Source organism: Zootoca vivipara, chromosome 1 (assembly GCF_965207765.1).
Source record: "Zootoca vivipara chromosome 1, rZooViv2.hap1.1, whole genome shotgun sequence".
In the NCBI taxonomy this organism is placed as follows: Eukaryota; Metazoa; Chordata; class Lepidosauria; order Squamata; family Lacertidae; genus Zootoca; species Zootoca vivipara.
Window position 1 is genome coordinate 131451027 of NC_142582.1, and position 13754 is coordinate 131464780.

At 47.7% G+C, this 13754-nt stretch overlaps 1 protein-coding gene across 3 annotated transcripts in view; it reads left to right on the plus strand.

Annotated features, from left to right (window-relative positions):
• MAP4K5 (mitogen-activated protein kinase kinase kinase kinase 5) overlaps positions 1-13754 on the plus strand; it is a 79214-nt gene that overhangs the window by 18375 nt on the left and 47085 nt on the right. For all 3 annotated transcript variants that reach the window (XM_088656043.1, XM_035098217.3, XM_060270470.2), the window contains exon 3: positions 11420-11477. In XM_088656043.1, coding sequence (XP_088512169.1) covers positions 11420-11477 — 58 coding nt within the window. The remainder of the gene's footprint in view (positions 1-11419; positions 11478-13754) is intronic.

The window sequence follows — 13754 nt, forward strand, 5'->3', positions numbered from 1 at the left end:
GCACAACAGTGTTTGTGCAATCATATTGGTGAAAAGCTATACAAAGGGGCTACTGCTGGGTGGAGCTGAGGCAGCAGTCGGGTACAATTCTCTGGCGTTTGACTAAGCACCTGTTGCATAATGGCTTTGGGTTCGCTCCAAGCATTTCAGTGCTGTATGCACATGGCAGTGGCATGGTATGTGCAAAGTTGGCAACTCTGCAGCTTTCTGTCCTCTTGAAACATTTTTGTGTGCCACAGTGCAACTATCATCCCTCACAGGGTGGGAAGTCACCACTCCCTCCTCCACATTGGGGTCTTTCCATGACCCCAGCTCACCCCATGAAAGCAAATGTGCTCAGAAAGGAAGAGGAAAGTGAGGGAAAAGAGCAGCCATTGGAAGATGGTAAGAACGAGAAAGATGGAAGCTTAGACGAGAGAAGTGAGCATAGGGAACATTTCTGCTTGGGAATAATCTTGCCTTTTTTATCAGATTGTAGTAGAAATTTACACTTTCCCACTTACCTTCCTGGCAAAATGTGCAATCTTACAGGCATAAGGAAAGGTAAAGGGTAAAGGGACCCCTGACTGTTAGGTCCAGTCACGGACGACTCTGGGGTTGCAGTGCTCATCTATAGGCTGAGGGACCCAGCGTACAGCTTCCGGGTCATGTGGTCAGCATGACTAAGCCGCTTCTGGCGAACCAAAGCAGCACATGGAAACATAGCTGCCAAGTTATCCCTTTTTTACAGGGATTTTCCCTTATGCTGAATAGGCTTCCTCGCGAGAAAAGGGAAAACTTGGCAGCTATGCATGGAAACGCTGTTTACCTTCCCACCAGAGTGGTACCTATTTATCTACTTGCACTGCATGCTTTCAAACTGCTAGGTTGGCAGGAGCTGGGACTGAGCAACGGGAGCTCACCCTGTCGCATAAGATAACCCCACAAATAAGTTTTAGCTCACAAAAAAGGACTAAGCCAACACATGTACCTGTGTCAGTCATGTGTGTGAACCCTTTAAAAGTTTCTTCATCATCAGAGGCAACCAGCTTATTAAAGCCCTGCAACACAGCTACAGCCGAGGGCAGCCTTCCCCAACCAAATGCCGTTGGAACACAACTCCCATTGGCCAACTCTCCTCAGCCTCGGGCTGGTGGAAGTTGCAGCCCAACACATCTGGAAACCCTGGCTTAGAGTGGGTGGGAGAGCTCAGTTCTGTTAATCATCTAATGCTCATTAGCCACCGGGCTTTGCTGCCAAACTTGTTCCTCTTGCACCAGCCATGCCCAGCAGGCAGTTATGTAAGGGACCTGAATTCAAATTGCTGGATTTGGGCATTGGCCCCTGCAGGTCTCAGAAAGATAAAGCCTTTTTCTACTCTGCACAGCTCTTGACGTCAACAAACTACCTGTTGAGGCCTGCAGCTTATTAGGTGGCAACTAGGTCAGGAGCTACCTGATTATTTTGCCAGAGGGCAAAATAAGACTCCCATCAAGGGCTTCTGCACAAAGTCAGTCATGACTTTTGAAAAATTGCAATGCCATAAAAGAGACGGTGTGGTGCGTTAGCTGGGCTTGGATGTGGCAAAGTGGGGTCAACGGAGACCAAGGTGGGACCCTCTCTCACTAGGTAGCGCACCTGCTTTGTAAATGGATATGGGGGTGTCCTAGGCTTAGTTTCTAGCATCTCTGCTAGTGGGGCTGGGAAACATCTCAGCCAAATCCCTCCTAGAGCTGCTATTGGGCAGAGTAAGTTGTGCTGAACTGTTGTTCTGATTCAGCTTCATGTGGTCAGGTCACCGACTCTCCTTGAGCTTCTCAGGAAAAAGGTTCAGCTTCAACCCATACACTTCTCAATGTAGGGCTTAAAGGCTGTTGCTTTGTCATGCTGAAAGTGTAGAATCCCTACTAATCCCACACCTGACACACTTAAGTGGCTCAGTGCCTTACATTGGCCGTCTCCATCCTTGCAACAGCCTTGCATGCTATGTCTCCATCGCTCCTGTTCTGTAGGCAGGGAGCTGCAGGGGTTGGGGGAGAGGGAGACAGAGACTTTGCTCAAGGCTGCAGAATTAGGTCTTGCTAAAGAAAAGAGGAAATCCCAGGACCAGTCGATGCATTTTGGTGTGCTCCCCCTCCCCCAGTTAATTTGTATGGGGTACAATTAGAGATGGAGAAGTCTGTTTCTCAGTTTTCTTTTCTTCAATTCAGTTTTCCACATTGCTGCATTAGTTTGCTATATTTTTAATGAGAATTTCTTAGCATTTTAATTGCACATGTCTCCTAATACACACATTTTTAGATATACCGTAGTTTTGCCTTAATACATGGAATTATGCAAGCAGTTTCTCCAGCACATTTCTGTGTGTTGTTTCCTGCAATAAATGCATTTTCTACATACTTCCTCCTAATGGACACATTTCTGTATAAGCTTTTCACTTCAAGAATGGCATCACTGAATTTGGGGAAGTGCAAGTTTCATTCAAAAGAGAGCCGCATTTCCGTTTGCTTTACTGTTTGGGGAAGTGCAAATTAGATAGGCTCACATTACACTGCAGACCAGATGGCATTCTGCCCCAACTTTCCCTATTCCTAGGTGAGATCCCCTGGGAAGTTCCCCTCTCCTCCTTTCAACCAGCTCCCATTGATTTCAGCATGAGATTCTGCCGAAGATCTCTTCCGTCCAGAAAGCTGGCCAGTAAGTATTTTTACTGGCTCCATGGCTCAGAGGAACTCAGGAAGCTGCTCTATTCTGAGTCAAACCATTTGGCCCATCTAGCTCAGTCTTGTCTGCATGGGCCGGCAGCAGCTCTCCAGTTTCCAGATGGTGGATATTGCCAGCCCTCCCTGGATTGAACCTAGGACCTTCTGCATTCCAAGCGGATGCCCTACCATTGAGCTATGACCCTTCTCCTGTGGCTCAGATCTATCTGCCCTCCACTCCAGAAACCTTAAGCAGTTCTACAGGGATCAAATGGTGTGTTATTTTCCCTTCCCACCCCAACCGTTTTTTTTTCTGGGGTGGATGGGAGACGGAGGGTCTGCGGTTGGGGAAGGCTGGTGTGGAGGGTGAAAAATATCCCATGTGTGTCAGCCCATCGTCTTTGGTAGCTCAGCAGGCTTTGTTGTCCAGGCCTCCAATTTTGAGGTACCCAGGGCTCGGTCCCGCCACTCAACCTCAACCCAAGGCAGGAGCTGGATGTCTTCCTTTCCAAATATGGCTTGTCTCTGTAAACTGAATGTCACCTGAGAAGGGTTGTGCTGCCTGGAGCCAGTTGATATATGCAACTTCTCTCTCTCTCTCCCCTGCTCTGCCTTCCTCTCCTTCCTGGCCTGGTGTGTTGTGCTGTTTTCAGCTGGCCTTGCAAGTGCTGGAATTGTACGTTGGAAAAAGGCAAACCCCAAAGGTTTTGCAGTCTGCATTCTGGTGGAGCACCTCTGTGCACTGTGTTGGGTGCTTTGCGTGTGGAAGGTCCCGGGTTTGATACATGGCACCTTCCAGTTAAAAGGGCCAGGCTGCAGGTGATGAAGACCCTGGGGAGCTGCTGGCAGTCAGAAGGGGCTTCTGCTGGGCTAGGGGGTTTGGTGTGGTGCGAAGGCAGCTTCGTACCTCATAGATTGTGCTAGACTAGTGCAACAAACGGTGGGCCGGAAGACAGCGTTTGGGAAGAAATGTAGGAAATAGCACTGTGTAGGATAGGAATGGTTCGGAGGAGAAAAATCTGCCTTGTCTAGACATGCCCAGCCATCTGGCTGTATCTGCTGGAGATCTGAACTTCTGGAACTGCTAGATGAATTGTTGATGGTCCCCCAAAGCAGAGCCTGTTCTGTTCCTCACCCTCTTCCCACATGGCTGGCTTCATTCTCCTTTGCCAAGTTGAACTAGCTGTGTTCTAGGATTTTGTACTTCCGCTTGGTTTCATTTTTCATTTTTTAAAGTTTTGTCTTTTGTTATTGATTCGTATTTCATGTCAGTTTTAGCAGTTATTCTGTGAGTCACCTGGGGAGCTCCTGGTTGGGCTGAAAGGCAGGACGGAAGTGTTTCTTTCTCTCCCTCTCGCTAACCTTCAGTTGGAATTTGCACCACCCTGAAAGTCTCTTATGGTTTAGATGGGGTTTTTTGTTTGTTTGCTGTCATTAACTCAAGAAGACAAACCTGTTTGGGTAGTGTGCAAATCTTGCAGAAGGTCAAGAATTTGGTTCCTGTTCTTCTGTGCCTTCTTAAACAGAATTCTGGACTGCAGCTCCAGAGCAACGGTGGGGAGAAGTTGGATCTGAATCTGCTGGCAGATCTTGGGGTGGTTTGCAGTAGGTCACCAATGATTTCTACACATTTTTCATAGGTTTCCCCATGTTTCCCATCCACACTGGTGGTGGCGCTTGCAAGAATGTTCCGGTGCTGTGCCCTCTGCTGCCTCCCTTCACTCACTGTCTTCCACTACCATTTCCCATTCTGGGCACCTGCACAGGAATTTCTGTACCTGAGTGTGTGAACATTAAAATAAATCATTATTATGTCTTACACCCAAAGTGCAAAAGATCAGAGGTTACCAGGCTTTTTTTTTAATCAAGCTCTCCAACATGCAACGTAGAGACTCATCCCTTTTGGGTGGGGCTGGAGGTGGGGACAGCATGCATTTCTGTTTGGTGAGGGTTTTTGTTTTGTTTTAACGCCCGTGGATACCAGTTCCTGGGGAGCACAAATGGGGACAGAGCTGCTGTTGTGCCCTGGTCCTGTTCGCGGGTTTGCCCTCTATGGGAAACAGGTCCTGACAGGAAGGGGTGAAGGACGGCTAACCGACACCCGGGGCGGGGCAAACCGCTGGCTGTGCATGCATGGCACCGCTACGTACGACGCATGCGCCGTATGTAGTGATAGCGGTTTGCCGCTGGTGCCGCTTGAGCGCTGTATGGACAGTGGCAGGATCCTCTGCTCGCTGCTGCAGCCGTTAATGGAGGATCCTCCACATGTGGCTGCGGCGGTGCGATGGCTGCTTGTGCTGCCGTGCCCAGGGGCAGTGGGGTGCCTTTTTGTCTCCCTTCCCAGACATGGCACCCGGGGCGCACCCCCCCCCCCTTTGTGATGCCAATGCTGACAGGATTATGCCCTTGGACTAATCCACCAGGGCTCTCCTTAAGGTCATAATTGAATTGCATTTGCCCTCTTCTATTTGAATGACTCCTACAGATACCTTACTATATTTTTATGACTGCTATTTTAAAATTGTTGTTACTTGCTACATATGCTATTTTAGTTTCTTTTTTTTTAAAAAAAAGCTTTTTCGCTTCTTCTGTAAATTAATTTGGTCTGTGACAGGAAAAGCATATATACGTATTTCCAATAAATACATAAATAAATAGAACCTGGGACCACCTGCGTAGTCATACTAGGGCATTGTGCCTAGTAACCATTAGGAGCCTAATCCTCCATGAATCTGCCTAAATCCTCTTTTGAAGCCCTCCTTGCCAGAGTAAATTCCATAGCCATAGATGAGGATGATTTTATTATTTGAATTCCCACCCATCTGACTGGGTACCTTCAGGTGTCTTCTAAAAGTTGTATACCGGTAGTTATTTATCGCCTTGACATCTGTTGGGAAGGTGGGTATGACTACTAAGAAGGCCCTCTGCCTGGTTCCCTATAGCCTCACTTCACACAGTGAGGGAACTTCCAGAAGGCCCTCGGAGCTGGACCTCAGTGTCCGGGCTGAACGATGGGGGTGGAGACGCTCCTTCGGGTATACTAGGCCGAGGCCATTTAAGGACCGTGCTCTGCCTCCACGGTTGGAGGCAGCAATCCTTCTGAATCCAAGTTGCTGGAGACAACAGGAGGGGAGAAAGTTCTCTTGTACAGTCATACCTCGGTTTAAGTACGCTTCGGTTTGAGTACTTTCAGTTTAAGTACTTCACGGACCTGTCTGGAACGGATTAATCCACTTTCCATTACTTTCAATGGGAAAGTTCGCTTCAGGTTAAGTACGCTTCAGTTTAAGTACTCCACGGACCGTCTGGAATGGATCAATCCACTTTCCATTACTTTCAATGGGAAAGTTCGCTTCAGGTTAAGTACGCTTCAGTTTAAGTACTCCACGGACCGTCTGGAATGGATCAATCCACTTTCCATTACTTTCAATGGGAAAGTTCGCTTCAGGTTAAGTACAGACTTCCGGAACCAATTGTGTACTTAAACCGAGGTACCACTGTACTGAAATCCTGCTTGCAGGTTTCCCATTGAGGCATCTGGTCAGCCACTGTGAGAACAGGATGCTGGACCAGGTGGGCCATTGGCCTGATCCAGCAGGCTTTTCTTACGTTCATGCATTTAACTATAGTTTAACCCTGTATGAAACCCACAAGCAGGACCTGAGTGCGCATCAGCCCCCACCATAATCTTGAAATATATATTTGTGGTTTGGGGGAAGAGAAGCAAAATAATTGTCTGGTTTTTTTCTGTTCGCCTTTTTTTCTGTTCCCCTTCCCACGTGTGTGTGTGTTGTTGCTGTTCCTGCTGTTGTTGTTTCTTCCCTTGAAAAGGAGCAGGGGTGCCAGTTCCAAGAGATCGATCCCTTTAACGGTTGTAAAGTCTGTAAAGTCTCTGTTTCGGCTGTGTTTTCTGAAAAGCCCAAACGCCCTCCACGATGACAATAATGGAGCCTGTCACGGCTCTGCCTCTCCGAGCTCCAGCTGGGGTGGTTGGGGCACAGAATCCACAATGGCCTCTGGAAGAGCTTTAAGAATGAAAAGAACTACAGCTCCAAAGGCTGCTGGGGCTCCCCTTTTTTCCCCTGGCAGCCGGCGCTGGATTCATATTTGCTTAACTTGTGGGCACCAAACGCCCAGATGAGTAAGGGAATACCAGTGGGTGGTGAATGACTGCATCTTGGAAATAGTTCCAGGGGTGGTCAGCACCAAGCTGTTTACACTGGGCCTTCGCACTGGGCCTTGGAGCTCGGTGGCTGTGCAGGGCAGGGGGAGGGAGCGGAAGGTGCCACAGGCCAGATTGTGGCCAGGGCTGGGAGTGGGCACTACTCTGGAGGGGTGTGTGCCAGCAGTAGGGAGCCTCCAGCCTGCCAAACTGTTTTGGGCAAGCCTTGGGAGATCCTCGTTGAGATGTTTCAACACAGGAGGGTCTTTGCAGAGCTAGAGCCAGTGTTAGAAACTAGCTAGGCGCCAGGCAAGTTTTGCGGTTGGCACAGGCCCTGTTGTGACCACGTGGAGAGCTCTGGAAGCCAGGTTGGCGCCTAAGGAAAGCAAAATTTCACTTAGAGAAGGATCTGAACTATTTCATTTGAAGCTTGAATTTGTTTTATTCTGGAGTGTTGTTGTTTTAATGTGTTGTAAACTGCTTTGAGATTTGTTCTTTAAAATACAAAGCGTTACAGAAATGAAATGAAAAACAACAACAAAAAATCTCCAAGGTTTAAGGTGCTGTTTGGAAGTTAGATTATATATTTGAGTTTCTAATACTGGTTAGAGCAGGTTTCCTTTTTTAAGCATGCATTTTATTGATTCTCAGTGTACAGGAAAGAAAAAAATAAACAGTACAAAAATCAGAGTGCAGATTATCTTTCACAAAACGAAGTTACAGTGCCACACAGAGTTACATCTTATCTAGGAATCAGATCTCTCCGTAATAGTACATGTGTCACAGGCAGTTCAGTTAAGGTGGCAAACTTATTAACATAAGCGAGAAACATAAACCAAGTCCTCTCAAAAGCTTGCCTTCTTAACCTGACCTCTAACCACCCTGCTATGCTGAGCTAACCTCTCCGGTAACACCGTTTCCCAGACTCTGGTGAAACAGTTTTGTATCGTAAGCCCTAATTGAGCTGCAAATTCCACCCTAGCAGCCACCAATAAAAATGTTGCCGGATCCTTAAAATAACCTCCAGAATGATTTCATTTCTTATTGCGAGGAGAGCCAGTAAGTCCCAAGTTGGTCTCTGGGGACTTAAGGAATGCAGAAAGTGGGCTTATATTGAGTAAGGTCATATGGTCCATCTAGCTTGGTATTGCCCACACTGACTGGCAGTGGCTCTCCGGGATTTCAGACAGGGACCTCTCCCAGCCTTACCTGGAGATACTGGGAATGGAACCTGGCACCTTCTGTCCACAAAAGCAGGTGCTCCACCAGAAGGGGGGGGTAAAATGAGGATGTAGGGCAGGCACAGGGAACCTGTGTGTGGCCCTCCAGACTTTGGAAATGTGCTTGGTCTTGGCATGGCAGCAGCGCCCCCTTCTCCCTTGGCTGTGTGCTGTTGAGTGGCTTGACCCAAGCGCCCCCTTGGTAGCTAGAGGGCACGAGGCTTCTGCTCACTGCCCAGCCGACTTGACGCTTGCTTGGAGTCTGCGTTCCGAAAGCAGCCTTGCGTCTCAATCTTTAAGTAAGCAAAGGTGGGACGAAAGAGTGGCAAGTTCATAGTCCTCTTGGTTTTGTGAAGATGTGTGAGCTACAGAGGAAACAAGGCCACCCATAACTTTGCTTCTCCTCTAAGGAAAAAACAAATTCTGAACACAGAATTGGTATTTACAGCCACAGCAGGTGCTGTAACTCTCCAGCGGTTTGACTTTACCCCCGAAGTCACACTCTTCCATATTGTCTCCTGAGACAGACAGGTGGCAACCATCAGAAAAAATGCAAACCAATTTATTATGTATTCTATCCTGAAAATGGAGGGCACAGAAACAGGCAGGGGGGCAGAGGGTCTCTAGAAGCAGAGAATTGTAGTCATAGGGGGCTGAAGGAAGGTGATGGGAGGAGGGGCAAAGAGAGGTGCAAGCCAGCAGAAGAATTAAGCAAAATGGGCAGCTGTGTAAATGTGCCTCATTTATTCAGAAGACTGAAGCTGGGTTTGCATCTACAGTCATACCTTGGTTCTCGAACGCCTTGGTACTCGAACATTTTGGCTCCCAAATGCCGAAAACCCGGAAGTAAGTGTTCCAGTTTTTTAACATTCTTTGGAACCCGAACGTCCAACGCAGCTTCCGATTGAATGCAGGAAGCTCCTGCAACCAATTGGAAGCCTCGCCTTGATTTTTGAATGTTTTCGGAAGTCGAACAGACTTGCGGAACGGGTTACATTCAAGAACCAAGGTACGACTGTATATAATTTAAATCAGAAGGGAGGAAATGGAATCCAGCTGCAAGCTAAGCTGGAGATGCTGCAATGCTCCTGGGCAGGACTGCACAACTTCTGATTGGCCAAGGCCAGCAGACACACACTATGGTCTAGCAGGGGCTCGCCAAACTATTTGGGCTGGTGGATCCAGGTTGTATAGGTTGCCTGGCAAAAAGGAATGGGGTGTCTTGTGCTGATAGCCAGTGTGGTATAGTGTCAGGCTAGGACTTGGGAGACCAGGGTTCAAATCCCCACTCAACCATGAAGCTCACTGGGTGACCTTGGACCAGTCACTGCCCCTTGGCCTAACCCCCTTCACAGGATTGTTTGTGGGGATTAAATGAGGAGGCGGAGAACCATGTATGCCACTCCGAGCTCTTGGGAGAAAAAGGAGAGATATAGGTGTAAATAGGAGGAGGAGGAGGAGGAGGAGGAGTAACAATAATAACAATAACAATAATACGGCATGTGCACTGTCTTTCTAATGCTTGAAAGGACCATGGCTCCATCTATCCTGGACCCACTACAGTATATTCTGCAAACAGTAATGGATGCTAAAGGCAGGCAAGTCAGTGGACAAATTGAGGGAGAATGTTTTAGTATCAGTGGTGAGGTGAGCAATCCAAAAAGGGGCAGGTAGAGAGCTCACACCCGGAGGACAGAATATACGGCTGGAGGGGGAGATTGTTGATCCTCACCATCTGATTTCAATGCCCCCCCATTTTCCTACAAATGGGGGATCTGCTCTGTTTTATGGTCCCTGGGATCCCAGGATTGTCCCCTAAATCTGCCATCCCAAGCTTGTAGCTTTGCTGTTATCTGTAGCTGTAGAGCAGGCTCCTTGCGATCCCTTTATTTAATTTTATTCTTCCTTTTTTTGGTAATGTTTTTTGTGTTTGTTTTTTTCACTCTTATCACTTTCAAAGGACTGAATGTACCCGGGTTTGGCACAGATATCATGTGCTTCCTGCAGGCAAGGAAGGAAGCAGCTGTCTTCCTGGATTTAGGGTCATCCTTGTCGTCCTTTCACCCTGTTGAGCAGTCAGGGAGGCAGTGTGGGATGCAGATGGGGTGGGTGGGGGTGTGACCCAGAAGGCCAGGCTCGGATGTGGAGAGGGGCAGAAGGAAGACAAGAGCAGGAAGGTGCAAGCAGCAGGGGGAGTAGGGAAATAAGACTCTTCTGCATCATAAGACTCTGAGAGCACATTTGCAAAGCTAAGCAGAGCCCAGTGTGGTTTCAAATTGGATGGGAGACCATATGATGAGATTCCTGCATTGCAGGGGGTTGGACTAGATGACGCTCGGGATCCCTTCCAACTCTACAATTCTGTGATTCTATGAAAATATCAGCAAACTTACTAAAAACAGAAAAATCAGAGCAGCAGGTTAAAAAATGCACACCAACGAGCTAATAAGCCGGCAGAGAGCTGGATTGGCTCTAAAGACCATCCAAGAGAGATGAGCAGCAGGAAGGTCAAAAGTCAGAATCTTGCTGGAAGGGAAACGTTTTCTAAGTGATGGTGCAAGACCCATAAATAAAGAGATGTTGTGACCTCATGGGGCAGGGAGTTCCATAGGTTGGATATCACTACGAATCACTGCTTCACTTGCCTTTTCTATAGTGGCCTTGCTTTTTATATGGGTAGCCCCATTTCTGTACCGTATGGAGGGAGGTCTATAACAGTGAGAGCATAATGTGGTTGTGCATATGTAGCCACTGTTCTGAGTACAGTACAACCACATCTTACGCACCGATTTGGTTCCAAAGGCTCCACACTTAAATGAAAATCCGTACTCTAACCACCTCCATGTGAGCATCCCAGGCACTGGCTCTGGAAGATTAGGGATGTTCACGGGGACTTGGACAACTTCATGAGATCTCACAAGAGCATCCCACCACCAGTGCGCCAACAGGGCCTTGCCCCCACAAGCAAGAAGGAGAGCTTAAAAGCTCTTTCTGTGCCAGGAAAACCCGGAGCAAAAAGAACTTTTAAACTCTCTGCCTTGCTTGCATTTAACTTGTGAAATTTTAACCAGCCGGCCTTTAACTGCACGTGGTTGAAATCACACGTTAACTGAACCTAAGATGCACTTGTGCTATAGTTGTGGCTTGACTGCCAAAGATTTAAGTGATGAGGGGGCCTGTGTGTGTCCTGCAAGGTTTTCCTGCTACCTGGCTGCTCTTCCCCGCCTGCTTCATCTTTCTAGGTGGCAATTTCCACAAATGATGCACATTCTGACACACAAGCCTCTTGGTTTAACACACTGATGTACATTCCTTTGCACTCTGCATAAATCTGCTGTTATTCTGTTTTTTCCTAGGCCAGAAATGTGCACACCGGAGAGTTGGCTGCAGTAAAAATTATCAAGTTAGAACCAGGTGAGCTCTTCCCTTCTTTTCTTTTCTCTCTCTCTCTCTCTTTTCTTATTAAAAAACATATTTGTGATGGATTTGTTTCCTTAACAGCCTGCCTATCACACTCGTAGTCCATAGTGCCCTGGGTAGCTTTCCCTTTACCACCCCAGTTTATCCCCACAACAGCCCTGTGAAGTAGGCTAGGACGGCAGGGATTTGAACCTGCTTCTCCCTCATCCATCTCCACCATTCCACATACTGTGTCACAGGATGAGGCTGGTTGGACTGAGGGGTTTTGTCTTGACCGCTGGCTCAGTAGGAAGCTGAACCCAGTAACATGCTCAGATAACACCATACATCGATCAGTTCGTTTGCTCTACCATCCTGGCTCTTTGTGGCTGTCAGATTGGCTGAGTTCTCTCTGCCTGCCTCTCTTGTCGCACTGCATGACTCTGTAGCTGCAACCCATTCTATTCCTATGAAAAGAGGTACGAAAGATCAGGTGCTCAGAGAGGTCTTTCAGCTTTTAATTCATAGCACAGTCAACAACTTCTGCTTGTTTGGTGTTTATTCTTTGCTAGGTAACAGTTGCAGCTTCATTTGAGCAGGGTCTCTCGTTAGGAAGAGCTTTATACCAGCAGTAATCATGGTTAAAAACTAAAAACAAAACCCAAAGCCATGTGAGCCAAAGGCCATTGGTGCATCTTGCAGAAGTGAATTCCATAAGTTTATTATTCATTGTGCAACAAGCAGTATTAAGAAATAAAAATTCCCCAATAAGAGTAATCATGTCTGCAGGAAAAGGACAACGTGGAGCCTCAGAGAGTTCATGCATCTGATGAAGCAAGTTCTTTCCACAGTAAACAGTTTATATACTGTGGCGAGGATCTCCTTCAGCTAATGCAAACAGTGCTGCGTTAGATGCACCCTTTGTCTGCAAAGCAACTCCTTAGTTCTTTCTTTCTCATTGAAAGGATTTCCTCCTCCACCCTTTCAGTCAAAAGGGGTCCTAGAACGACTTGTGGCCAGCTGTAGCTTCATTGATCTAGGTCGGAGGTGGACCCCCAAGAATCGCCTCCATTGCAGATCTCAGTTTGCAGGCAGGCTGCAAATATCTTGCATTCCAAACTGTTTATGGATTTGAAGCTTAAAACCAGCACTTCGAATTGGGCTCAGAGATGTGTTGACAGCCACTGAAGCTGGTGCGATAGTATTGCCGAGAAGGACTGCCTCGGTAACAAATGAAACGAGAATGCCCCTTAGGCCAGGTGTGGGGAACCTTTGGCCCTTCAGATGGTGCTGAACTACAACTCCCATCAGCCTCAGCAACCTCCTATTGGGGCCAATAGGAAATGTAGTCTCAGACCACTGGTTGGGCCCCACGACCAGGTCACAGCCTGTTCTAAGGTGAATTGTACTAGCCAGCAGGCAAAGATATGGTAAAGAAAATGAAGAAATGGGTCCCAAAATGCATGATTGGGTTAAAGATGGGCCCTGAGTCTGAAAAAAAATTGAAGGCTAGTGCCTTAGGCAACGCCCCTGTAAAGGGAAGACCACAAGTCTGTTTGGGCATTAGAATCATAGAATCATAGAATCGTAGAGTTGGAAGAGACCACAAGGGCCATCCAGTCCAACCCCCTGCCAAGCAGGAAACACCATCAAAGCATTCTTGACACTTAACATTAAGTGTTAAGCAAATAATAAATAGTGTTGGACTTGTCAGTCTTCTGGGCAACTTGCCTTCCATGAATGGCCTTCTCCTTTTGACAAGATGCCCCCAGGGTTCACCTGGACGCCATTTGGGAAAGTCTGCTGTCTTGTGGCTCCGCCCTCTAAGCCGTTGTGAGTGGGGCACAGTCACCAGGTGCTGGGACGGTTCCCCAGGCAACCAGTGCAAGCCAGTTGCCACACACAGGGAGAAAGGAGAGGAGCTTCTGTTGGGTTTGTGGAGCTTCAGCAGTGCCGTCCTGCTCTCTGAGCTGCGGTAGAGCAGAGAAGGATCTGGGGAAGGCAGGGGACCCACCCTATTCCTGCGGCTATCATTTCTTTTCACTGTTTTTAGTACTGAACTTTAAATTGTTGTAGCCTGGGGCTGCTGGTGAAGGATGGGTAATGAATTTCATTATCACCATAATCCTCACCATCCCAGTTTGCCCTGAGCCCACCAACCTTCCTGCCCCCCTTCCCAAATATAATGTTCAGGAGAAACATCTCCTCCACGCCACCCATTGAATTTCTTTCCTCCGTCTTAGACATTCCCAAGGTCCTCGCCAGAAGCCGGAATGTTTTGTGAAGTTTCCG